General features: G+C 48.4%; 1 protein-coding gene across 1 annotated transcript in view; it reads left to right on the top strand.

The window, feature by feature from the left end:
• Positions 1-25,120, top strand: part of HYDIN (HYDIN, axonemal central pair apparatus protein) — a 294,240-nt gene that overhangs the window by 242,275 nt on the left and 26,845 nt on the right. Inside the window, exons 62-75 of the mRNA XM_006878867.1 lie at positions 753-855; positions 1,063-1,341; positions 2,975-3,117; positions 5,240-5,458; positions 7,032-7,192; positions 9,808-9,905; positions 10,657-10,870; positions 12,433-12,633; positions 13,142-13,280; positions 15,954-16,119; positions 17,754-17,901; positions 18,176-18,383; positions 19,768-19,989; positions 20,556-20,725. Coding sequence (XP_006878929.1) covers positions 753-855; positions 1,063-1,341; positions 2,975-3,117; positions 5,240-5,458; positions 7,032-7,192; positions 9,808-9,905; positions 10,657-10,870; positions 12,433-12,633; positions 13,142-13,280; positions 15,954-16,119; positions 17,754-17,901; positions 18,176-18,383; positions 19,768-19,989; positions 20,556-20,725 — 2,471 coding nt within the window. The remainder of the gene's footprint in view (positions 1-752; positions 856-1,062; positions 1,342-2,974; positions 3,118-5,239; positions 5,459-7,031; positions 7,193-9,807; positions 9,906-10,656; positions 10,871-12,432; positions 12,634-13,141; positions 13,281-15,953; positions 16,120-17,753; positions 17,902-18,175; positions 18,384-19,767; positions 19,990-20,555; positions 20,726-25,120) is intronic.

The raw sequence follows: 25,120 nt of genomic DNA, 5'->3' as shown, positions 1-25,120 counted from the left end.
AACCCTTGGCTGCTAGTTCGAACCCAGCAGCCTCTCAGGGCGGAGGACGTGGTGGCTTGTTTCTGTGAAGGTTCACACCCTTGGAAGCCCTATGAGATGGTTACACACCACCCTGTAGGGTCATGATGAGTCGGAATCAACTCGACAAAAGAGAGTTTTAAAGCCAGATAAATAGCCCTCGTCTTCTCTTCTTTCCACTGGTCTGAGAAGCACCCCTTTTCTCCCGGTTGGCCAGTGCGCCCTTCGGTTGTCTTCCCTTGGCAGTGTGTTCTTCGAACAGCTGCCGCTTAGGACCCAGGAGACAGGGCTCTTCGCTGGGGTGCAGACTCCTGTTCCTGCAAGTCCTCGCAGAATGATGAGATGAATACTCATCTGCGCTTTGTGAGGGCCTGTCAGGAACCTCACGACTGCCGCTTTCAACAGCGGAGACCTCAGCAACCCCAGCCTGATGTACTTTAGCTGTGTGACCTGGAAGGTCACCGGTTCCCTCCCCGGGATATCTCGCCCTGGTTGCAAAGGTTGACCTGGCGAAATCTTCTGTCCTCTTAATTTTTCTTCTTTTGTTCTTCCTGTATCCTCTTTTCGTCTACCCTTCTCTTAATAAGACATTTTAATCCGAGAGTTAGCCATGATAACAGCAGGGGAGCTGCCGCAAAGACAGGGCGATATCTACACCCAGATTGCAAGCTCGTGGGCATTGCCTCTGAGCGAGCGGCCCCTGACAGCTCTCATTCCTGCTTTTCTGCTGCCAGCTGCATGTTGACCTGCGGGACCAGCTAGGAGTCTTCTCCCTGAAAGGAAGGCCCACTACCTCCTACATCTACATCTCAAAGGAAAAGAGGCCAAATGAAAAAGGTGGGTGGAGAGTGGGTGCTTTCTGGAGGACAGGATGGGGCTCAGTGGCTGTTCCGTTTAGGGCTGGGGAGTGACCCCAGCCAGAGTGCACCTGTCCTATCTTGTCTCCAGTGGCCTTGGAGCCAGGACTCATTCCCAGGTGAGGACTACTTTCCTCAGATGCATCTTTTCTTTAACCTGATTGTGAATCATCTCTCTTCTCTGCAGCAACGAAAGCTCACACGGCCTCGCTCGTGGTCCCTCCTGGAGGGGTGGCTGAATTTGACGTCCTCTTCCAGTCCCAGAAGGTTGGGAGAATGGCTGGCACTGTCCACTTATCCGTGGTCGACAACCAGTACGAGGAGACCATCATTCACCTGGTGGGAGAGGGCTATGAGGACGACATCACGCTGGACAACATCCACGGGCTGGTGGCTGCTGCCAGTCACGATGCCTCCGAGATCACAGAGGTGCTCGAGGAGAACTCCATGGATGATGACATAGCAGGTGGGAGAAGTGGCAGCTCTCAATTCTTGTGTCATTTGAAAAAGAGAGAGAAGTTCATAGCAGGCCGAGTGGTTTCCTGCAAAATTAGAAATAGCGTTCTCAGCCCAGTCTTTGTTTCAGTGGAATCTTGGGCCCTTGATACGCTGAGAGAATTGATGGGCTTGAGTCAGTAGAGGGGGTAGCTCTGTAGGAGCATCTCTTCAGTCACCCGACTTGAGGTGACCTCTGAGGACCTACAGTATCTGCATTATATGAAGACGTGAACACTCCTGTAGAGTCTATTTCGACCCTTCGCAGTTCACATAGGGCAGAAGAGAATGTTGGACTTCCATAGCCATCAGTCTTTGTGGAACAAAGCCGTACTGTTCTCTGTCAGAGCAGCTGGTAGATTTGAACTCCCAGCCTTACAGTTGACAGTCAATCACTTAATCACTGTGCCAGCAAGGCCTTTGGGAATTTGTTAGAAGTGGAAATTTCAGGTCCCATCAGGGACCAACTGAGTCAGAGTCTGCATCTTAACAAGTTCCCGGGGTAATTTATGCCAAGTAACTTCACACTGCATTCAATAAGCACCTGAATTGTGTGGCTGGCTGTTATGCAGGGAGTTTTAAAGAGGTCGTTGTTAAGTCGTGGAGTCAGAACCAATTCATAGCTGGCCCTCCGGTGGATTTGTAGCATTTCTAAACTGCACAGGAGATGGCCCATCCTTCTCCCATAGAGCAGCTACTGGATTTGAACCACCTGCCTTTAGGTTGACAGTGTAGTCTCTCATCACTATGCAGGCCTGGAGCGCAACATCAGATGATGATACACAGGGCAGGTTAAATATTACGTTCCTTCCGTGTTTCCCACTTCACCCACTTCTACTACAGGTGGGGGGTCACGTGCTCTCTCCTACTCTGTTCTCTCTCTCTCTCTCTCTCGCTCTCTCTCTCCCTCTCTCTCATCCAGAAGTACATAATAATAATAGTCAGCAGTAAACTCTAGTTCAGAAATTTTCTTTCAGACCTGTAACATGTTTTCCAGATGTAACAGATAAAAATGCATTTGACTTTCAGATTAACAATACATACTTTTTCAGTATAAGTATATCCCGTGCAGTATTTTGGGACATGTTGTTGTATACTGATGAGTCGGAAGCGACCCATACCTGCCTCTCAGCAGGTTTTCAGGGGCAGTTAATCACATGAGAGGAGATTGCCCAACTCTCTCCCACAGAGCAGCTGATAGATTTGATCCACAGCCCCTTGGGAGTACAGCTCAGTTTCTTACCACTAGGCCACCAGATCTCCCTCACTGAACAAGCAGAGTTTGTAGTATTTATTGTAGAAATGGAGGTGAAGGCCAGGGTAGATCTGTGAGTGGAGGGATGGATGGATGGATGGATGGATGGATGGATGGATGGATGGATGGATGGATGGATGGATGGACAGAAAGATGGTAGATGTGTGGATGGATAGAAATATTTTCCTGGGATGGGAGCATTATTTTGTTGCTCAGAATTCCAGATTTTGAAATAAAAAAAATCCAAGGAGGGGAGGATTGCATAAGGGGTGAGACATGATGTCCATCAGGGAGAAGGGCTCTGGGAGGAGACCCCAGCGACTCACCGGCCCTCTGCTCTGTCCCCTAGCTGCCCTGGTGGACCACATCCAGTTCGGAGACTGCCACATCGGCAGGAGCTACAGTGTGAGCTTCACGATCACTAACCACAGCCACGTGACAATGACACGGTTCGAATGGCCCATGCTGGCTACACTCACCTTCTCCCCACGGGTAAGTGGCATCCAGTCAGAATTTCTGGACTCTCTTAGGCCTGAGCCCACTCTGGTTTGGTTTTGTCAGCCTGTTCCCATGGAGACAACCTAGCAACCATCCCTCTCTCAGACCTAGTGCCGAAGACATTTGTTCATAGGCCCTTAGTCTCAGAGGGGAAGAGCAGAGAATTAGCCTGGGCTATTGCTAAGCTGGTATTGAGGAATCCGTGAAGGGATGAATACAGGACTCCATAGTCCTATTCCACAGTGCAAACCTGTGTTCCCTTGAGTGTGTTGTACTTAGAGTATTAGTCCTGCAAAAGGAATTGATCAACAATGAAAGTAGTTGGTAGGTTCTGTGGAATGTTGGGGTCTAGAAAATATCACTGGTTGCATCTTTCTCTTCCAGGTTCCCGGTGCTCTTGAGCATATTAAGACCTACTCAACTTTTACTCAGAATTCCCTGAGTTTATTCCCCTCCAGAAGCCTCACTTCTAAATCCTCTGTGAGCCTCTCACATCCCATTTTGTGAAGGGCTCGTGAAGCTCCTGGACAAGGTCAAAGACAGTGTAGAGTTCCTAGCCTTGTGTCACCAGAAGGCCCCCAACCTCCCAGGGCACCAGGACCCACTGCCTGTGCTCACCTGACCTGCAGTCTCTGAGTCTGCTCAGAACAGGCCTTCAGGGGAGCGCACAGGGTTAGCGACCTGACTTGGTCACCTGTAAATCTCTGAGTGCTGTCTGGAACAAGCTTTGCTTTCTGGAAGGATGTCAAGTTCATGTTCATCTTCCTGACAGATTGCATAGCTAACCCTGAATACTAGCTGACGGTATTAAGTACTTATAATATGCCTGAGGTAGATCCCAGACTTTGGCATTATTTAATTCCTTTATCTTCACGACAATCCTGTAAGGCAACTGCTTTTAGCATGTGTATTTTACAGATGAGGAAAACCCAGCATGATCTAACCAGGTAATCTCATTTGAAGCATTATCTTTTTTAGCAAAGTATTAGTCAACAAAGGCAGAGCAAATAATTCTTGCCCTCAGTTTACAGTTAGGCACCCAGAGCTGCATAGGTAGAAACACATGCACACACATGCGTCATGAGCGTGGCAAGGGTTATACATTCTTCTCTCTACACTGTTTAGATTTTTTTTTAATTGACAAAAGCATGATGATGCTGTCATATGTTTGGTACATATGTGAGTGTATGTATGTATCTGGTTTTGTATATGCTAAATCAATAGTTACCATATTGGAAATGAAAACTGAGAGTGTTTAAAAATATATGATGATTTAGGGAGCTCTGGTGACCTAGGGGCAAGAAACTGCACTGCAGTCCTGAAGGTGAGCAGTTTGAATCCACCAGATGCTCCACTGGAGAAGGAGGGGCAAAGAGAATGACATCATTTTGCATTTTTGCAAACCCATTTAGTGTCTGTCTTAGTGGAATGCATCTGGATGCTTGTGTCTGGATCTAATACTTTATGTCATGTAGCCTCTGGAAGGTTCCATTGTATACAGACAGGAGAAAATGAGTGTGAACACTGTAATAGTATTATAAGAACACCTTTGAGCTCGTGGGCCCCTGACATGATCTTGGAGGTGCAGGAGTCCCCAGAGAACTCTTTTAGAACCATGGGACACTGCTCATCCGTCCATCATCTGTCATATTGATTAAAAGGTGAGCAGGAGTTAAGAGCATTGCATCTGAAGCAGTGCCACCCAGGTGTCCCCTAATCATCAAATAACAAGGATATAAGCTTGAGCAGATTATTTCAATTCTCTGCCCTCAGTTTCCATGTCTGTAAAATGGGGTAAGAGCTGTACATACCTCCTAGGGTTGCCATGGAGACCTGTAGAATGGGGTAAAAAGTTAAAGGTAGTTCCTGACATGAGGACCAGTTTGCTAGATGTTAGTCACTGCTGTTCTCATGATTGTATTTAATTCTAAAAACCTATAAATATATCTTAGTAATTCTGTATTTAAAACCTCAAATAACAATATGCACAGTCAAGTAGGGAGACCGGTGCAAGACATGTTTTTGCCGAAGTTTTGACTTCCGCCCCTTCTCTGGACTGTCGCAGCAGGTAACAAGATCAGATTCCCCAAAATACTAATACGAGGCTCTTCCTCAGGTGGGCCATGTCCACCCTGGCTGTGCCAAGGACATAATGGTAACCCTGAAGTCAGATCTACCCATCACCCTGACGAAGATGAGGGTCAAGTGCAAGCTGTCCAAGATCGCATTTCAGCTCCCTACAGACCAGGTCCCCGACTGGGATGACCAGAGGCACACGGTCAAGTGGGTGGACGCGCCCAAGAACATGCCCGGGACTCCCAGCACGAAAAGAAAAGTGAGTAGGGGCAGCAGACGGGAGTCTGGCCAGGCTGCCACTGGAGAGTTCACCCTCAGGATCAAGTTCAAACTTTTAGGGGGAAAAGAAAAGCTTCCTATTCTTTTTTACCTAGATTTCAAAAGTGACAGCGTGCACTTTGAATCTTGTACGCATCGTTCATACCACACCTACTGAAAGCCTTCATGGAGAGCTTCCGCCTAAGTCTTGGCATCTGGTGTCTTGGTATCTGGTAGAGCAAGGCCCGCCCCACCCTGGTGCCTCGTTTCTTACCTAGGGCTGGGGGGGGGGGGCTCAGCTAGGAGTCTGTCTTGACCCGATGGCAGCGAGTTGAAAGTTGATAATATTAATTTGTCTTTTCTTCTCTCCAGTTTTATTTCTTGGCCGCTTTAGACCTCCTTTCTCTTTCATTAGAACTGTTTGGTCTCTTAGCTTGATAGGCTGACACAGTGACTACAGCAGAGGCTTGAGCATGGACCGTACAGGACAGGACAGGGTTCAGACCTGTTGGTCACGGGCTCGCACTTAGTCATGGTCGTCTCAGTGGCACCTAACAACAGAAACATTAGGTTTCTTTAACACATTGCTGCACACTTAAATTGATGACTGCTTAGAAACACTGTTGGTTTTTTTTACCGTCATTTGCGGCAACGTGTTAATAGTTAACAAGACATTTTGGGTGGGCTTGGGTGGTTTTGTTTTTTTTTTCATTCATTTTATTAAGGTTTTTTTTCCCCTCAGAATTTGTGCTTAAACAAAGTTTCATGTGTGTTTTCATAAAATTATTCAAAATCTTTTCTTTCCACCTGTTTGAATCCGCATGACCCGTGGTTATATCCTCTTCTCATTCCTGATATCATTTGTCTCCGGTGTTTGTGTTTTTTCTTCATTTCATCTCACCAAAGGTGGTTCTTTATTTGTTTTCCAGCCAGCCCACCTTTGGTCTTCCTGGGCTTCCCAGGGTTAGGCTTGCTGTCTGCGTTGTTCAGTTCTGTTCATGGCTGTATGGTTTCCATCCTTCCCACTTGCTTGGTGTTCATCTGGTTCCAGAACACCTGCAGTGCAATCCTAATACTCTCAGCAGTTTATTGTTATTACACTTCTTCCTTTTCAATCCTCAAAATAATTTGTTTAACCTCCGTCATTTATTCTAGATTGGTGTTAGTTTGCATGATTATAATAAAACACTATGGGCTAATCATATGGAAGCAGGTGTGGCATCCACTTCCTAAACCACATGCCTCTGGAAACTCTATGAACTTTGATAAGTGATGATAGTGAGAGAAAGGCTTCAGGCCTTGTGTTTGTAGGGTCGCTATGAGTCATGCTTGATTCAAGAGCAACCAACAACAACAACATGGGCTAATCTAAGGTAGTGCATCTTCTCAATTGCTTGCAGCAAATTACAGCAACTTCCTGGACACTCCCCGCCTCACCCCACACTGATGCACGTGGGTGGCTGACCTAAGTAAAACCTTTTTAGAAAGAAAAAGAATAAATAAAACACTGTGTTGTACAGTCATGCGAGGGGTCTGGCTCTGCAGGGTTACGGACCTGGCTTTCTTTGTCACAGGTGATCGAGACCGACCCGGAGCCCGTCCACACGGTGCTGGACGAAAGCTACGGCAAAGTGCAGCTACAGATCAGCGCCAACGTGGGCTTTGCTTCCTACGAGTGCAAGGCGAGCGACGTGCACTTTAAGGACACGCTGGTTTACCAGACCCGCGTGTTTGAGTGAGTCCTCGGGCGCTTACGGCACTCGTTTGAGGTCTTTTATCCCACCATTCGTCAAACATTTACTCCATGTCTGTCACGGCGTGAACCAGGCACCAGTGCAGCATCCACCGGGGTGGATCTTTTGGGGTCCAGTTCAGATTTACAAAGCTACTGGAAACCACACTTGATACCAAGAGAGAGGCTGGGAAACAGAACTGCCTGAGAATGCTCGGTCAGAGCCGTCTTTAGTAGAACAGTCCTTTCAGGAGCCCCGAGAGCCATCCAGAAACCGTCCTAGTTACCATCCTCCTAGAGAACAGCTCGGGCAGTAACCACACCAGTGGATGTGAGGTCCACCTTGGTTCAGAAGTACCATGTCCCACAGAAGTCAGTATTTTCCGTAACCAACCCATAAACCTGACTCCAGGGGTCTGCAAGGAATGGGCGCAGTTCAAACTGTCATTACTCTGCACTCCAAAGAGCACCCCAAAGCCATGGCTTCCTCCCAGGCACTCATTTCTCCCGATCTAGATGTGATTTACCAATCAGTGGTCATTTCCCTTATGAACAGTGTTGCCTAATTACACAGCCGGCCCTTCTCCTTTGTCAGGTTTCCAGAGGAACATTGCTGGAAAGTTCACTGAAGGCTAGGAAGGTTATGACCCCCCCCCCTTCCCCTACACTGAGGTGCAGGAATTCAGAGGACTGCCTTCTTTTTTTTTTTAATTTTTATTATTTTTGTGTGTGTGTGCCGTCAAATCAGATCTGACTGCTACAGGAGGAGATTGTCCCTCCTTCCCCGGCAGAGCATCTGGTAGATTTGAACCGTGGGCCTCCGGGATTGTAGTTGCAGCTCCTTGCCACTAGGCCACCAGAGCTCCCCGAGGCCTGCCTTCTAAGAGTTCATAGTCTGAGGACAAGCTGTGGTGGGATGGGTAGAAATGGGTGAAATCCTGCACATTCCCTGAAGAGAGCTTAAACAGGCTGAGATACAGGAGAGAGAGAGAGAGTGTGTTGGAAAAAAGCTTCTCAGAACTGAATTTTGAAGGAGAGCTGGGAGGAAACCAGGGGAAGAAATAGAGAGAGAGCCACTTACGCAAAGACCAATCAAGAGAGGAAGTCTGTAGCTCTTTTATGAGAATTACAGACACAAAATAGTCAGCCATTGGTGTTTCTGCTTTAACCTGCTGGACCGTCGGCTGTCGGTCATTTCTCATTCAGTGGGTACTCAACAACAAAAATGTTTTTAGCAGATTTTGTGTGTGTTGAAAGCACTTTCGTGCACTGCCAACCCAAAGGCAAGGGGTCCAAAGCCAGCAGCAGCTGCTCTGCAGGAGAAAGCTGAGCCGTCTCTGTGGTTTACTGCCTCTGAAAACCTGCTAGGGAGTCAGCTCCGAGTCATTTCCCACGTATGGTGCTTCACAACAGAAACTGCTATCACAGAAGTAAAACATAGAAGAGCGGTTCTGTTGATGGACCTTTCACTTAAGGAGGGGATTGGCAACTTAAAATGACAGCCTGCTGACCAAATTCAACTAGTCCTGTGTTTTTGTAAATAAAGTTTTCTTGGAACAGAGCTACACCCATCTGTCTCTGCTTCACTCAGTTGTACGTCGGGTCACAGTGAGCCAGTCAGCTCACTGATACCTGACAACAAAACCATGGTTGTCACATCCCAACATGATTGAGTCGATGCGATCAAGACTGTTTAGCCCACGAAGTAAAGAAGTATTTACTACCTGACCAGCTCTCCCCTAACAAAGAACTCCTTTGGTGGAGAGTCTTCTGTGCCACTGAGGTCTCCCCTGTACCTAAGCGTCCTCTTCCCCAGGCTAAAGAAGCTGCTCATCAACCCCCCCGTGCAGTGGCCGCAAGCTCCCTTGGTCAGAGCCCTTGATTTAAGGCTCCCAGCATGGTGTGCCTGGAGTCGAACCCTATTCCCCAGCAGCCCCTGTTCTAGGCCTTCTCACCAAGCTCTCAGCAAGGGGCTGGAGGAGCTGGAAAAGCATGCCCATCTGTCTCATTGCCTTGTACCAGGATGCCATCCTTTGGCTGTAAGAAAGTTTCATCATGGTCCCAGGAGACCTCTTTCTCCCTGATCTTATCTTAGAGCAGAGAAACAAAAGACAAAAAAACGGTTCCAATAACTCCAATTGAGAATTCAAAGCCATTAACACGCAAATCTGTTTCTCCGCCGGGAGTGAAACTGGCTTCTGATCATGGGGGACCTTGTTTCTGGTGGGAGGTGATTTCAGGAAGGGAGGGGCTTCCATATCTGCAGAGGCAGGTAAATGTCGAGTATGTCACGGACAATAGATTTTCGGACAAATTCTAGAATGACGAGGATGCTCGCCTCCCACGAGATCCCAGAGTGCATGTGTCCACAAGGTGATGTCAAGTGTAAAAAAAAGTATATGTAATTTGTGTGTTTCAGAAGGAACTATTAATTGTGCTGATGTGACTGGTACATCAAATACATGCATGCAGGCCAAATTGCTCGTAAGGTTACCATTTACGAAATGTGTAACCAACCAAATGGAAAAAGAAGCGCATGCCCGCAGACAGGCCTAACGTCGCCTGTGGCACAGCTACCGAGTCCACCTTTGATATTTTCATCTTTTTCTTTTTTGCAGCTTTGCTCTGACTAATTCAGGAAATGTGCAGCTAGAGTTCATCTGGGCTTTAGAAGACACTGGGAAAGCTGTCAGCTTTGCAGTGCCGGACACGGAAGGTGACTGCCATGACGGGAAACCAGGGCTTGAACAGAGTCCCTGCTGGTAGAAGAACTGAGAACCGGAGCTGCTCGGCCGGTCTCTGGAGCAGCTCCCAGAAAAGCGGGTCCCATGGTGTCTGCATGAGTGTCCATTGAGGCCAAGAGGCCGGGCCAGGGTCCTCTCTCCCAGATCTCTAGGAGTTGCCACTTTGAGGTCCTAGGCTCCTGAATCTCCGTGGAGAAGCCGAGGGAAGCTGTCCCAGCAAACCCCCTCCCCACCGACTCCAGGCCCATGCTTGCAGCCAATGCCCAGGCAGCACTTGGTGGAGGGGCAGCACCCGCAGGCAGATACTCTATTGACTGTCATGACCGATGTCATTTCAGAGATCCACAGGCCTTTAGAACCTCCCCAGGGCTGTGGAACCCCCATTATAGAGCACTGAGTCTCCAAAAGCTACCTCCAGAGCCCCTTTTTCTGAGATGCAAAAATCCCTCCGCAGAACCAATTTAATCTGCCCCTCCCACCCCGAGTCACAGGGAAAACAAAAGACTAAGGAGGCAAATCTGAAAACATCATGGGATTAATAAAAGAGGTTCTTATGAGTTACCTTCCAGAGAGGAACTCATTCCTTTCCCCCTGTGCCCAAGTTAAGTAAGCCTGCCACAGGAGGGGATCCCACAGACACCTGTGAGCAGGCCACCCCCACCACTCCCACCTACCCTCTCACTGCAAAGGGGAGGGTTTCCTCATTCTCTGTCTGTCCCCCAGGTGTCCTCAGCAAGGATCAGCTGAGCCAGGGCACGCTGCACACAGCCAGCTCTCAGGACAGCGCCATGGAGCCCTGGAACGAAGGCACTCCGGGCCAGCCGGCCTTCTCCGTGGAGCCCTTGTGGGGCACCGTGCCTGTGGGGAAGACTCAGAAGTTCCAAGTGAAGTTCTCCCCACTGGAAGTTGGAGACTTCGAGAATAACTTTTTCTGCCAGTAAGAAAACATGCTCCCCAGAGCCCCCATCAGGGCAGGGGCAAAGCTCTCCAGGCCTCACCTCTCCTCCGTCTTCCATTCCTTCAGTCCTCTGTGCGGAGTCCCAGATTGCACTTTCCCTTTCCAATGCTCAGAAAGCCTTCTAAAGGGAACCCTGGTGGCTGGTGGTAAGGAGTTACACTGCCATCCCAGAGGCAAGAGGCATGTGTGCACAGGCCACTCTGTGGGAGAAAGACGCGCCATCTCTCGTGCTGTTCACTGCCTCGGAAAGCCTACTGCAGGGCCAGCTAGAGTCGGGCCGACACACTGCAAGAGCCTGTGGTCTTTGTACTGCTGATCAACCTTCTCTAGGCCCTGGCCCCTGCTGGCCTCCCGGGCCAACATACACAGGCTTACTCGCAGTAACTAGGCTGAAAGCCAAGCATGGATATGGACAAGCTAGCTTTTTTTAAAAAAAAAAAAATTATTATTGTTTATGTGCATATACCTTCAAATCGGATCTGACTGGTACAGGAGGCGATTGTTCCTTCTTCAGCAGAGCATCTGGTGGATTTGAACTGCGCATCTCTGGGATTGCATTGCAGCTTCTTGCCACTAGGCCACCAGAGCTCGCCAACAAGCTAGCTTTTGCCTTCACTAGGGCTCAGTGTTCTCCTATCTAAATGGAAATAACAGAACCCCTCTCCTAGAATTGCGGTGAGGGTTAAAGGACCTCACTGCAGAGCTGAGAGCAATACCTGGCACACAGTGGGCACAAGAAGCGTTAGGAGCGGGGGCCAGGTACACAAGTAAGTGAGTTTAACAAGCTTCTCAGGCTCATTCACAGAGCTAACCCGATCACATGTACTGTATGTACTGTAGTGTCTGCTCCCAGGAGGGCCCCGCGGAGAAACCTGCCCAACAGAGGGATTCTGCAAACCAGGATGGTGGGAGGACAGAGACCTGTGTGAGCTATCATCACGTCAAGTCCTTCCAGTAGCACCAGGGTGTCCCCTTCTCTACTTGGACCCTACAATCTACCCATCTCAGCTCCCCTTCTTCCAGGGGCACAGGATTTTTTTTCTTCTTTTCACCATTTCTGGGCTCATTTTCTTATCCCACCAGAGATGCCTGTGAGAGGCCCCAAAGGATAAGAATATTTGTTTCTTTACCACTGAGCAAGACCGTCACCTCCTGGCATCATTAAAGAGGCCGAGAAACCGAGATTCAGCTTTCCCATGCACTGTCCATTCGTGCTCCCGTGCGGTCAGCATTAATGAGCACTGGCTTGAACCGTGAGCGGCTCTGCGGGAGGAGGGTGGGCTGTCTCCTCCCATTAAGACTTACAGCCTCAGAAAGGCAGTGGCAGGAGGGTCACAGGGAGCGAGAATGGCCTTCATGGCAGTGAGCTCGGTGCAGTGTCCCGTGCAGTATCACGAAGGTCAGTGTCACGGGGTGACCAGGACACATCCAGCCTCTTTGCTCATGGGGCGCACACCCAGGTTCCTTGTGTGTTCATTTCCAGCTGATTAGAGAAGCGACAACTGAGTGACTAGTAAGTAAATAAAATCTTCTCCTCGCAGGATCCCCAACCTGCAACCTGGAGAACAAGGCCCATTCCTGGTTGTAAGAGGCAGAAGCCTCTTGCCCGTCTGCCATTTTGACCTGAAGGAGTCCGACTACATCAGTGGTCATCATCGCAACCCAGAGCTCGGTGGTGTTGTAGACCCGAACACTCGGGTGATTGAGTTTGCCACGGTGGGCATAGGAGGCAAGACTGTCCGGTGAGTTGCTCGGATTTGCAGTGTGTGGGTTCCTGTCAGTCCACCGTTCTTAAGAACTCAGAGGAATTTCAGAGATGCCATAAGAACGAGGTGGATTTCCCCAGACTTACTCCCCCAAAAGTGTGGTATCCTACAGTATAGACTGAATTTAGAGACTTGGCTGGGGAGAGCTGCCCGCTTAGGGAAGCTGAATGTATCTCCTTGGTTTTCATCTGGTGACTGTTTAGAAGATAGAACATAAAACTCTTGATTCATGAACACCACCGTGACCACTGAGGACCATTGAATGGAACTGGCTATGACATGACTGTTATTCCAAAGTCCAGAGTTCCAGCCATACTGTCGGTTCCCAGGTGGCATGGAGGCTTTGAAGCGACAGTAACAAACACCTCTGAACAGTTCTGACTCTAAACACCCCAGAGCACTGGAGCCAGGTTTTGAAAAAGTTTTCCTAATGCTCAGCGTGCCATTGCTTCGTCTGTCCGTTCTTTCTGTCTCTGCTGGTCAGGTCTTTCACCATCATGAACCCAACCAGTAGCACCTATTCCTTCGCCTGGACCTCTGAGGAAGTGGAAAGCCTCCGGAACCCTCCAGCTTTCGTATGCCTTACGGAAAAGGGCACCGTCCACCCCGACAAGAAAGCCGAGGTGTGTGCACGTGAGGACCGTGGAGCCCCGGTTTGAGCCCCTCTGTCTTCTCCAGGTAGCAGGGGTGCTGCAGCCTGTAGGGTGCTTCATCCAACAGGCATTTACTGAGTGACTGCCGAGTGCAGTGGGTCATCCTGACAGGACAGACCACAGCTCTCTTGGTTGGCCATGGAGGAAGGAAGAACTCTATGTGCAAATTGAAAATATTAAAGCAGGAAAGGGGTGCGGGGCACCAGTTGCACGAGGAGCTGACGACAGGAGAGGCAGATGTGGTTTCACTTTGTGTCTCAGATATCGAGTGCAGCTGTCACAGAAATTCCGTAAGTGGGTGACTTTAACAAACAGAAGTATAGTCTCTCACAATCTGTTGTTACTGTTGTTAGGTGCCGTCAGGTACGACTCATAGTGACCCCGTGAACAGTGGATCCGAACCCTGTCCTGTTCCGCGCCATCCTCAAGCTTCCTAACACACTAGAGCCCATTGCAGCAGTCACCACGTCAGTCCATCTGGTTGAGGGTCTTCCTCTCCTTCACCGACCCTCCACCCTTCCCAGCATCATGTCCTTCTCCAAGGAATAACCCCTCCATGCAATATGCCTGAAGTATGTGAGGCAAAGCCTCATCATTCTTGCCTCCAGAGAGCAGTCTGGCTGCACCCTCTCCAGGACATATTTGTTTGTTCTTTTGGCAGGCCAAGGGATGTTCAGTGCTCTTCTCCAACATCACAGCGCAAAGACTCAATTCCAGATGTTTACACTGTGATATTGGAAAGGCGTTCAGGTTTAAAGAAATAATAACTGGGTCTCCAGCATCTGTGGGCCCACGTCTAGTACATTCCACAGAGAATCTTCACTACTGAAATAAATCCACAAGACAGAAACTACAAGTCCATGTGCCTTTAGGAAATTAACACAAATGACTGGGGCAGGTCATGGGGACAGTAACAAGAAATGCTGGGCACCAGAGCCACCTGGCCAAAGCACCTCCCCATATGTGACCACCACACAGAGCTGCAGGCCCAGGGAAGCCAAAATTCCAGGAGAAGTCAAAATTCCAGATTTCTGTGTGACTCCTCCAGGGAGCTCTGGTGGCCTAATGGTAAGAAGCTGCACTTTAATCCCAAAGTCACACGGTTCAGATCCACCAGCTGCTCAGCAGGAGAAGGATGGGCAGTCTCCTCTTGTGCAGTTTACTCTGAAAACCCGCTGGAGGATCAGTGCTGAGTCTGTTTCTACTCTCTGGCACACAACAACAACAACAACAGCAACAACATTTGGATCCTCCGTTTTTATACATTAGTAGCTAAGGGAATATTCTAACACTTTACAAACCAAACTTAAAGCATGTGTAGTTCTCCCCGTGGTTTTGCATATTGTCACTGTCCAGGCAAGATGGGACCCAGGACTGGGTATGTGGAAGACACAGTCCTGTTTGGATCAGCCCCCTCCAGCTCCCAGAAATGCTTCCCAATTATGGGTGAGGTGAGGTGCAAGATCCACGTAACCAGGTCTTGCTGGTCTTTGAGTGACAGTCCTTTCACTGAGGTGGCATTGACACTTCACACCACCTCTCCTACGTCAGCGTAGACTGTGCATTCTGACCTGTCTGACTCATTTCTGGTGGAATGCCACCCCCCTTGCAGTCACATCTGACTGGTTCCCGTTATTCTTCCCATTAAGTCTGATTAGTTAAAGAGAGACTTACGTTAGCACCAAGCAAGAAAGGACTAGGGCGGCTTTTCTTCTATGTCTCCCTGAGTCTCTCTGTTCATCTACCCCATTCTGTGTCTACTTTCTGGCTTCTCTTTTTATTTTAATTTGAAGGAGGTTCTTTGAAACATCACAGAGCAAATGACACTTGGCCTGCCATGGCCCAACTCGATCTTAGGACATTCCACCCTCAGCCCTACCACCAGCTGGCCCAGAATTTGACTTTCTAATTCCAGTTTTCTATGATAGCATATAGATGGCCCAGCTGCCCCTGTGAGCTGTGTGCCAGGCTGTCATGGGGATTTGGACTGTCTTTCATTGAGAAGCCTGCCTGCCAGCTCTGTGGTCTCGTTGGCTATGGCACAGCCATGCCATCCAAGTACATAGCACATCATATGGTAATTTGGGCAGCAGAAGCAGTGAACTCTTCCAGAAGGGCACGTGGGCAGGGCAGGCAGGCATGGCTATTCCTGGTGCACCCTTACAGATACTGTGTGGAAGAGGGCAGAGATGACCCAGCCCTCCACACCCCTACAGACACTGTGGTGAAGGGCAAAGATGACCCACCCCTACACACCCATGCAGAGACTGTGGAGAAGGGCAGGGATGACCCAGATATGCACACACATACACTGTGTGGAGGAGGACAGAGGTGACCCAGCCCTACACACCCCTACAGACAGTGTGGAGAAGGGCGGAGATGACCCTCCCCTCCACACCATTACAGACACTGTGGAGGAGGACAGAGGTGACCCAGCCCTCCACACCATTACAGACACTGTGGAGAAGGCCAGAGATGACCCACCCTTACACACCCATACACAGTGTGGAGGAGGACAGAGGTGACCCTCCCCTCCACACCCCTACAGACACTGTGGAGGAGGGCAGACATGACTGCTGACGGACTGTAAGGGCACATTGTATAAGGAAGAGCCTCTGACCACTCTTCAAACTGTCTCCTTAGATTGTGTTCCAGTTCACGCCTTCCCATCTAGACATCACAGAATCATTCTGGACTTTCTTGATCCCGGAACATAACATCAAAGTCCCTTTCCTGCTTGTGGGCAAAACCACCGACCCGCTCATCTTTCTGGACTATTCACATCTCAACTTCAGTTGGCTCCTCGTTGGTAAGGCTGCCCTGTCAAGTTAGGGGTAAAGTCTGTGTGACCTGAATGGAGAGGGGTTCAAAGGCAGGGAGCTCTGGGAACAGACGTGGGCACAGGGCATGTTCTGGTGCCTTCCAGAAGGATGTTGCCTCCCACTAACCACACGTGGTTTACTTCAAACTGTTTGCTACTCAATCTGATTTTCCTCAGGTATCTTTTAAATCCAAATCCAAATAACCTTTAATATTATTTTTAAAAAATGATAAATAGGAAACTAATTTGCTTTGTAAAAGTTCATCTACATCACAGGTAAAAAAAAAAAAATTTTTTTTACCGTGTCATTAAATGCTCCATTTTGTCAGGTTCCTTTACCACCTTGGTGGACTGAGTTCATTTCCAGAATCTAATGCCAGCCTCGCTCTTCCTTCTCTGTGCCCTCGGGGTGTGTGTGTGTGTCTCTGTTTGCCTCTTAGTCTTGACCACAGTGGCCAGGCTTCATTGTCATTCTGTCATGGAACTATTCAGTTCCAGAAAAGGCCTTGAACCCCTGGTGTGAGCCAGATACTTAACTGTGTATGAGGAATAAGCGAGTGGTTAAAGTACACAGTGTCTGCCCTCCTGATATTTGCATTCTCGTGATAAGGGGCTAAATCCAAAACCAAACCCACTACCACTGAGTCAGTTCTGACTCTGAGCTGCCCTGTGATAGGAGGCAGACAACCAGAAAAGAAAGAAGTGGACTTGATAGTAGTAAGTCACAGGTTGGTAAATGCTCTCCGGAAGCTCACGCTTCTCAAGAGTGGATTTCAGGGGACAGGGAGTCTGGTAATTATCGCGCAGCCCAAAGGAAATAGGGAATGTCACTAAATTGCACATACAGAAACTGTTGGGTTGGTATGTGTTTTGCTGTGTATGTTCTAGGTGATTTCTAGAAGTGGGGGGAAGAATAAAGCAGGGCTGGGGAAGCATGAATACAAATAATCAGAGTTTGATGACAACAGGCAGCGAAGGCGGCAGTTGAGCAGAGGTGTGAAGGAAGTGAATACTGGCTTCCTTGTTTTCCTTATAACTATAAATCTGACACTGTGATGTGACGATGTGATGTGATGTGTGAGAATAGCTGTCGAGTTGGTTTCAACTCATGGCACCTCGAAGCTGTGACCAGATAGGTCACTCCCACCAGCTGTGAATAATGGTTCCAATCTCTCCACAACCTCGCCGGCATAACGAGCACTGCATTGAAACAGATGAAGAAAAGAACTGTCTATAAGGAATATGTGGTTAGGCGTTATTTGTATGACAACAGTCCAGAATAAGAGATGCATAGCAGAGTGGACTTGGGGAGGGGGAGGGAGGAAAATATGTAACAATAAATGAATATTTTTTTTAAAAAGGCAAACGGTAAATAGGGAGGAAAATGCACAACAATGAATGAATGAAAAATCCAACTTTTCTGTAAACTTTTGTTAAAATGACAATAAAGAAGTGGGGGGTGAAGAGAGGCCACTGGATTCTGGGGAGTTTGGGAGAAGGGAGACCGGAAGCTGAGGCTGTACTCTAAGAGGGAGATCTTGCCTGTGGATCAACGTCTGCTCTGCCGTGTGAGCAGGCAAGCGGGAGGGAGGATGCCGCACTGGGCCCTGCTGTCTCCACAGGCCGCGAAGCCAGGGAGACCGTGCAGATCATCAGCAAAGAGGAGCAGGCTTTCCACTTTGCCTTCCAGGACAACTCCCGGTTTTCCGAAGGGTTCAGCAGCAGCCTGGTCGTGTCTCCCATGGAAGGCTGGGTCCCTCCACTGTCCAGGTACAACTCAAAAGTTTGAGATTTGTACTCTCTTGCCTTGTGTTTTTTATTCTCTCCCTATTCACTGTCTGTTTTTAATATCCACCGTATTTGTGGCTCCACAGAGCGGTGTCTAGTCTTGTGTGGCAGATCACAAGCATCCATCGTAACCTGGCGCGATAGTGCTGTTGCCTCAGAGTGTATCTGCTAGTCCGCTGAGCACCGAGGGTTGGGCCCGCAATAATTTTAGCAGGATGGTCCAGTCAACTAATCATCAGTCTTGTTCCCCAACCAGGTTGCCTATTGATATTTTCTTCACGCCTCAGCGGGAAGGAGAGGTGAACTTCAACTTGATCTGCAATGTGAAAAGGAAAGTCAAGCCCCTGACCTTAAATGTCAAGGCCGAGGGCTACACCATGAATGTGGACCTCAAGTGCAAGGACCGGGCCGGCTCGCTCACTGTCTTCTCCCCCAACCAGACCAACGTCATCAACTTTTATGAGGTACGGGTGTGAGGGAACCTCACCATCTCCCTCCATTTTGATGCTGATAGAGAAAGGTAGTAGGGGTGGACAGTAGTTGTGTTTTCTATTTCAAACACCAAGGAGACGAGAACAGGGACTTTGTAGGAGGAGCTCCACCTAGAACCGGTACGGCGCAGACGTGAACGCAGGTACTGACCATAGAAAACATGTCTGAATGCCAAGAACGTTCTAAGAATGAAGCCACCATGTTGCTTTTGAACTAAGAGCGTCGCCAACACGTGGTAGCCCTCACCAGAATATCCAGTGGCGCTAAGCTAATGACCTTCACCTCTCAGCATCCCTTGTGGTCCTTCTTTCCCACAAGATACTTTTCCTCAGCATACTGTGTCTTCATAAGCTACTGCTGCAGTAACAAAAATACCCTACGCGGGGGTCTTTAAGAACACCAGTTTATTTTCTCACCAATTGTTGTTGTTGTTATGTGCCGTCGAGTCTCTTGCGACTCATAGTGACCCTATGTACAATAGCCCTAGACCCTGCTCTGTCCTGTGCCAATCGCACTGTCTCTGACACACCCATTCCGATTACCCCAGTCACTGACTGAATCAATCCACCTCACAGAGGGTCTTCCCCTCCTGCGCTGTCCCTCTACCTTCCCAAGCATGATGTCCCTCTCCAAGGACCTGTCCCTCCTTACAGCATGTCCAAAGTATGTCAGACGAAGCCCCAGAATCCTTGCCTCCAAGGAGCAGCTTGGTTTAACCCTCTCTAGGATGAATCTGTTTGTTTTCTTGGCAGTCCATGGTACCCTCAATACTCTTCTCCAGCACCACAGCTCAAAGGCATAATTCTCACCGATTAGGAAGCTGAAAGTCCAAGTGGAGTCTCTGTCTTCATTCTCGGGGGCCTCTCTGTTGGGTTCAGGTGTCTGCAGACAATCCTCACTGTTTCTTTTTTCTTTCTCTTCTTTCTTGTTTTGCATGTTTATCGCCAAATCAGATCTTGACTGGCACAGGAGGAGATTGCCCCTCCTTCTCCAGCAGAGCATCTGGTGGATTTGAACCATGTACCTCTGGGATTGCAGTGCAGCTTCTTGCCACTAGGCCACCAGGCCTCCCTTCTCACTGTTTCTTTGTTGCAGATGGGTCCTCACATGGCCCCTGTGTTCCCCCTATGAGTATGTCTCTGGCTCTGTCCTGCTCTCTCTAGAAGACAACTCTCAGAAGTGACCGGGTGTAGGACCAGCCTGCTCTGTTGTGGTCCATGAACACCTGGTCACGCTCCCGGGTAGTGGAGTTAGTGCTTCAACACAGGACCTAGGGGCACACAATTCAACCCGCACCACGTTTCCAATCCCTTGGGCTACATTCCCTCAGCCCAGAATTTGTTGTCCGTCTCTTAGGTGAAGTTAAATGAAAGTGTCAAGTGCGAATTAATCCTTGTCAACACTGGCAAGTTCAGCTTCAGCTTCCAGTCCGAGCTCTCTGGCTCCAAAGCCCTGCTTCAGTACTTGGAATTCTCACACGTCGACGGCACTGTGGAAGTGGGGAAGAGTGTGCCTGTCACCCTGTCTTTCCAGCCATTGAAGAAGTGTGTGTTGAAGGACCTGGAGCTCAGAATCAAGGTGAGGCCGTTTGACATGGTTCAAATACAAGTGCACAGAGCTTCCTGTCTTGTGCGGTGTGTTTCCCCGTAAGCCCCTTGTTCTCTCTCCACGCATGTGGACCATCCTGGTGGGTGGCTGCACTGGGGACTGGCCGCCATCTCTAGTACAGAGGTCTCCTGCATGATTGGGGTGCCTGGTGAAGCCCCTTGGGCGCATCCAGCAGCAGGTGGGGTGGGAGAGACAAGTCTTTGCACCTGGGCATACTGGCAGCCAGTCAGAGTGCTAGGAGCCCGTGGGGAGTGATGCCGGGTCGGGTCGTGAGTAGCCGTGTCTGCTCACACCTCAGCCTGCGCGTGGGATCCGCGCTTCAAGAGCAAAGCCAGAGCCGAGGGAAGGGCTGCTTGCAGAGTGGCCCGCCTGCTTGTTGTTAGGTGCCCTCGCGTCACCTGCAACTGTGTCTTAATAAACAATAACCCGACCTGCTCTCGGGGGGTGGAGTCCGGGAACCCTGTATTAAAGCTCTCAGCTGCCTCCTCCCGTCCCGCCCTCCGCCTGACCACACCAGCCCTGCCATCTCCCTGCAGATCGTCCACGGCGCCACCTTCACGTGCAGCATCCTCGGCTGCTCCGTGAGCCCAGCTGTGCACTTCTCCTTCACCAGCTACAACTTCGGCACCTGCTTCATCTACCAGGCAGGAATGCCCCCCTACAAACAGGTGCTGAGTATCACCAACAAGGAGGAAACGTCCATGAGGTAAGCGGGCGCCACAGAGCCTCCAGCTGACCCTGCAGCCCCGGGGGTGCCATGCAGGTGAGCAGAGCCTGCTGAGGCAGCAGAGGAGGGCAGTGGAGAGAGGTGGGCGCGCACCAGGGCCCCCTTTCCCGTCACTCAGACTTGGATAGCCTTGAGCTACTCTGCTGAAGGTGCTCCTCTTAAAGTGGGGAGGCCACTACCAAATGACCTGATAACAAGGTCTGTGGCAAGCCCCCCAAAACTGGGAGCCCAGGACACCATTCAAGCCTGTAACTGAATTCACCCCCACAAGGGCCAACCTTCAGCCAAACAATTAACTGGTCTTTGAAGTAAAGACTAACATCAGTGGGGACTGGACCCTTAATACAGTCAGTGACACAGGCCCAAAAGGGAAGCAGTAACCAAAAGCCTGGCTCAGATAGCAGGAAGGGGCAGGAAAGGAGGAAGACTAGAAGTGAGAACAAGGAGGAAGGGGTCCGGGTACTGTTACATTGAAAGGATTGCACCTAACATCCCAAAACAAAATGTCTATACATTGTTAATAGAAAAATTACATGCTCTGTATAATTTCAGCCAAGAAATCAAATCCAACCCACTGTCAGTGAATTGATTGTGTGTACTTTGTATGGAAGCCAATGCCTCGTCTTTCTCTAGAGGAGTATCTGATGGCCTTGAACTGCCAACCTTCTAGTTATTAACCAAGCAACTTAACCACTGAAAACAGAAGGTTCCTTTGCTTCTTCTCAAACTGAAGTCAAGTTAAAAAGGAGAGGTTTGATGACTTCCACTTACTGTCCTGTAGAAATTGAGGTTCACAGAGTGAAAAAGTAAACTTCTCCTGACAGTGACCTGGCAGTAGATGGCAGGACTGTAGTGAGCCCAGGCTTTCTGATGCAAACCCGTCCTCTGTGCAGCCACTGCCCGTGAGTGGAGCACTCCCATCCAGGTCCACTCCAGACAGAACGAACAGACACTCCAAGGACTGGCCCAGAGGGCCGTGCTCGCTCAGAGCACTCTAGAGCAGATCCACATGCTAGAACTTTCCACAGTAATGGAAATGGTCTGTTATCTGAGCCATCCAATATGGCAGACCATGGCTACCTGTGGCTGCAGAGTTATCTAAATGTGGCTAGTGCAGCTTGAAAGGCACCCTGGTGACCTAGTGGATAAGGAATTATATTGTCAACCAACAAGCAGTTTCAAAATCACCAGCTGCTCTGTGGGGAAAAGATAGGCAATTCTCCTCCCCTGCTCTTTACGGCCTCTGTAAACCCACGGGAGGGTCAGCCGTGAGGCAGTTCCACTCAATGGCAGTGAGTTGAATTAAGTGTAACTGGCATTCCAAATGATTTGTTTTATTTTCACTAGTTTTACTCTCAGTGCATATGTGTCTCCTGTGTAGCACAGTCCAGGCTCAAACCCCAGCTCTCCGATGCAATCTTGGAAATGTTTTGTAGACTTTCTGTGCCTCTGGCACCTTGTGTGAAGTGGGACAAATCATAGTACATTGTCTACAAGGCTAACAGGAAGATTAAATTAGTTCATCCAGGGAGGGTACTTAGAACAGTGCCTGGGACACAGGAAATAGTCATTATTATTAATAAATTAATAACAGAAATCACAGGTGATTTCCCAGATGCTAATTAAAACCTTAACAGCCTACACTCTATTTTAATTTATTCATTGTTGTGCATTTTCTCCCCCTTCCCTCCCCCTCCCTTTACCTATCCCACAGTGCACCCCTTTTTCCAGATTATTCTCATACATACGGTGTATAATTATATATTATTTTCAGCCATTCTGCCCCTCATGTGTTCTAATGCAGTGTTCATTATCTACCCACTCTTTCACCATTCCCTCTCCAACCCCCCATATCTGTCCTACTTTAAAACAGTGGTGTTTTGCTGTATTTACCCTTTTGTGACTGAGATATTTCATTTAGTATAATGTCCTTAAGGCTCTACATGTTGTGTAATGTTTTACTATTTCATTGTTTTTCAGTGCTGCATAGCATTCCATTGTGTGGATGTATCATAGTTTTTCTATCCATTTGTTTGATGGACACTTGGGTTGCTTCCATCTCTTTGCTATTGTGAATAATGCAGCAGTAAACATGGGTGTGCATACATCTGTTTGAGTTGTAGCTCTCGATTCTTTAGGATATATATTCCCAGCAGTGGCATTGCTGGGTCACATGGTATTTCTATTTCCAGCTTTCTGAGAAAGTGCCAGACTACCTTCCATAGTGGTCGTACCATCTTACATTCCCACCAACAGTGAATAAGAGTTCCAGTCTCTCCACAACCTCGCCAGCACTTGTTGCTTGCTGCCCTGTTGGACTTTGCTATTGTTGCCAGGATGAGATAACATCTCATAGTTGTTTTGATTTTCATCTCTCTGAGAGCTAGGGATTTTTGAACATTTCTTCATGTGTTTGTTTGCCATCTGAATGTCCTCACTAGTGAAGTGTCTGTTCATATCCTGTGCCCATTCTGTGAGTGGGTTGTTTACCTTTTTCTTGTTGATGTTGTACTAGAGTCATCTATAAATTTTAGATATAAGTCCCTTATCAGATATGTCATCACCAAATATTTTTTCCCAGTCTATGGGTTTTCTTCTTACCCTTTTGGGGAAATTTCCTGATGTGCATTGGGATTTGATTCTTCAGTCTCCTAATCAATTTTATTCTCTCCTGGTGGTAGACTTTTTTCATTGTACTTGGAAGACTGTTTACACTGTGGATTAGGGCTTCTAGAGTCGTTCCTAGCTGTTCTCTGATGAATTTTATAGTCTTTGGTTTTACTTTTAGGTCCCTGATCCACCTTGGTTTTTTTATTAGGTGTGAGATGTGGGTCTTGCTTAAGTTTTCTGCAGATGCTTTTCCAGTTATGCCAACACCATTCGTTAAAGAGACTGTCCTTTCCCCACTTACCTGGCTCTCTCTCCTTGTCAAAGGTCAGTTGGCTACAGGTGGATGAGCTGATCTATGGGTTCTCAATTCTTCTATTCTATGTGTTGGTTGGTGTACTAGTACACACTGTCTTGACCACCACAGCTGTGTAGTACAATTTGAGATCAGGGAGTGTGATGCTGCCTACCTTGTTTCTTTTTTCAGTAGTGTTTTGCTTATTCAGGATCTCTCTCCATTCTGGCTAAAAATGCAAGTTGCCTTTTCCATCTCATTAAAGAATGGATTGGTGTCTATATTGGGATTGCATTTAACTTGTAGATTGCCATTGGTAGAATTGTCATTTTCACAATTTTGAATCTCCCTTTCCATGAGCATGGTGTATTTTTTCATTTCTCCAGGTCTCTTTTTGTTTCTTGTTATAATGCTTTGTTATTTTCTGTGTATAGGTCATTTATGTCTCTGTTGTTGCTGTTGTTAGATGCCATCATGTCAAGTACGACTCAGTGACCCTATGAACAAAAGATGCGATTGAACCCTGTTCTCTCCTGGGCCATCCTCACACTTCCTGACACCCAAGGGCCCATTGCAGCAGTCACCACAACAATCTACCTGGTTTGCGGTCTTCTTCTCCTTCACTGACCCTCCACCCTTAGATTTATTCCCAAGTATTTCATCTTGTGGTAAGCTGTTGTAATTGGTATTGTTTTTCCTAGTTCCATTTCTATATTCTCTTTGTAGAGAAAACCACCTGATTTTTGCATGTTGTTCTTGTACCCTGATACTTGGCTGAATTTGTCAACTGTGTCCAGTAGTTTCTCACTGAATCTTCTGGAGTTTCTAAGTATACTATTGTGTCATCTGCATCTAGAGATAGTTTTATCTCCTCTTTGCATGATTTAATCTCAATTTTCTTTTGTTTAAGACATTGAATTCAGTGGCCTAGTTGGAGTCCTCCTCTAAATACTTACAGGACTGATTAGGACATCCCATGACTGAGAATGGACGTACCTTTCTACCTAGAAGTTCATTGGGTAGATGTGACCTCTCATGATCCCTTCTGGTTGAGTATAGTCACCTTGATGCAATGTTTCCTTTGTACCCAGCTCAGTGCCTGTTTCGAGTCACTACAGAGTGTCCCAGTGGGTAAGCAATTGGCCTGCTAACCAAAAGTTCCATGGTTGGAATCCATCCGCTCCTCCACGGGAGGAAGCTGAGGCAGTTTGCTTCTGTGGAGGTTTACAGCCTGGAGACCCTACAGGGGAGCAGTCCTGTCTCCTGGGTCATGGCGTGGAACTGACTCCTTGGCAGTGGGTTAGTCATTAGCCCTCAGGACCCTCACCCTCATTTTACAGATGAGAAAACAGATGGAAGTGGGCTAAGTAACTGGTCAAAGAGCTAGTTAGTGATAGAGCCTGGATCCCACTCCTGCCTGGATCCCACTCCTGCCTGGACCCCACTCCTCCCTGGGTCCCACTCCTCCCTGG

The sequence above is a fragment of the Elephantulus edwardii genome, unplaced genomic scaffold (assembly GCF_000299155.1).
Source record: "Elephantulus edwardii isolate Elephantulus edwardi_28Jun2011 unplaced genomic scaffold, EleEdw1.0 scaffold00001, whole genome shotgun sequence".
Taxonomy (NCBI): Eukaryota; Metazoa; Chordata; class Mammalia; order Macroscelidea; family Macroscelididae; genus Elephantulus; species Elephantulus edwardii.
Note: the sequence above shows the minus strand (reverse complement) of the source record. Positions and strands in the feature narration are given on the sequence as shown.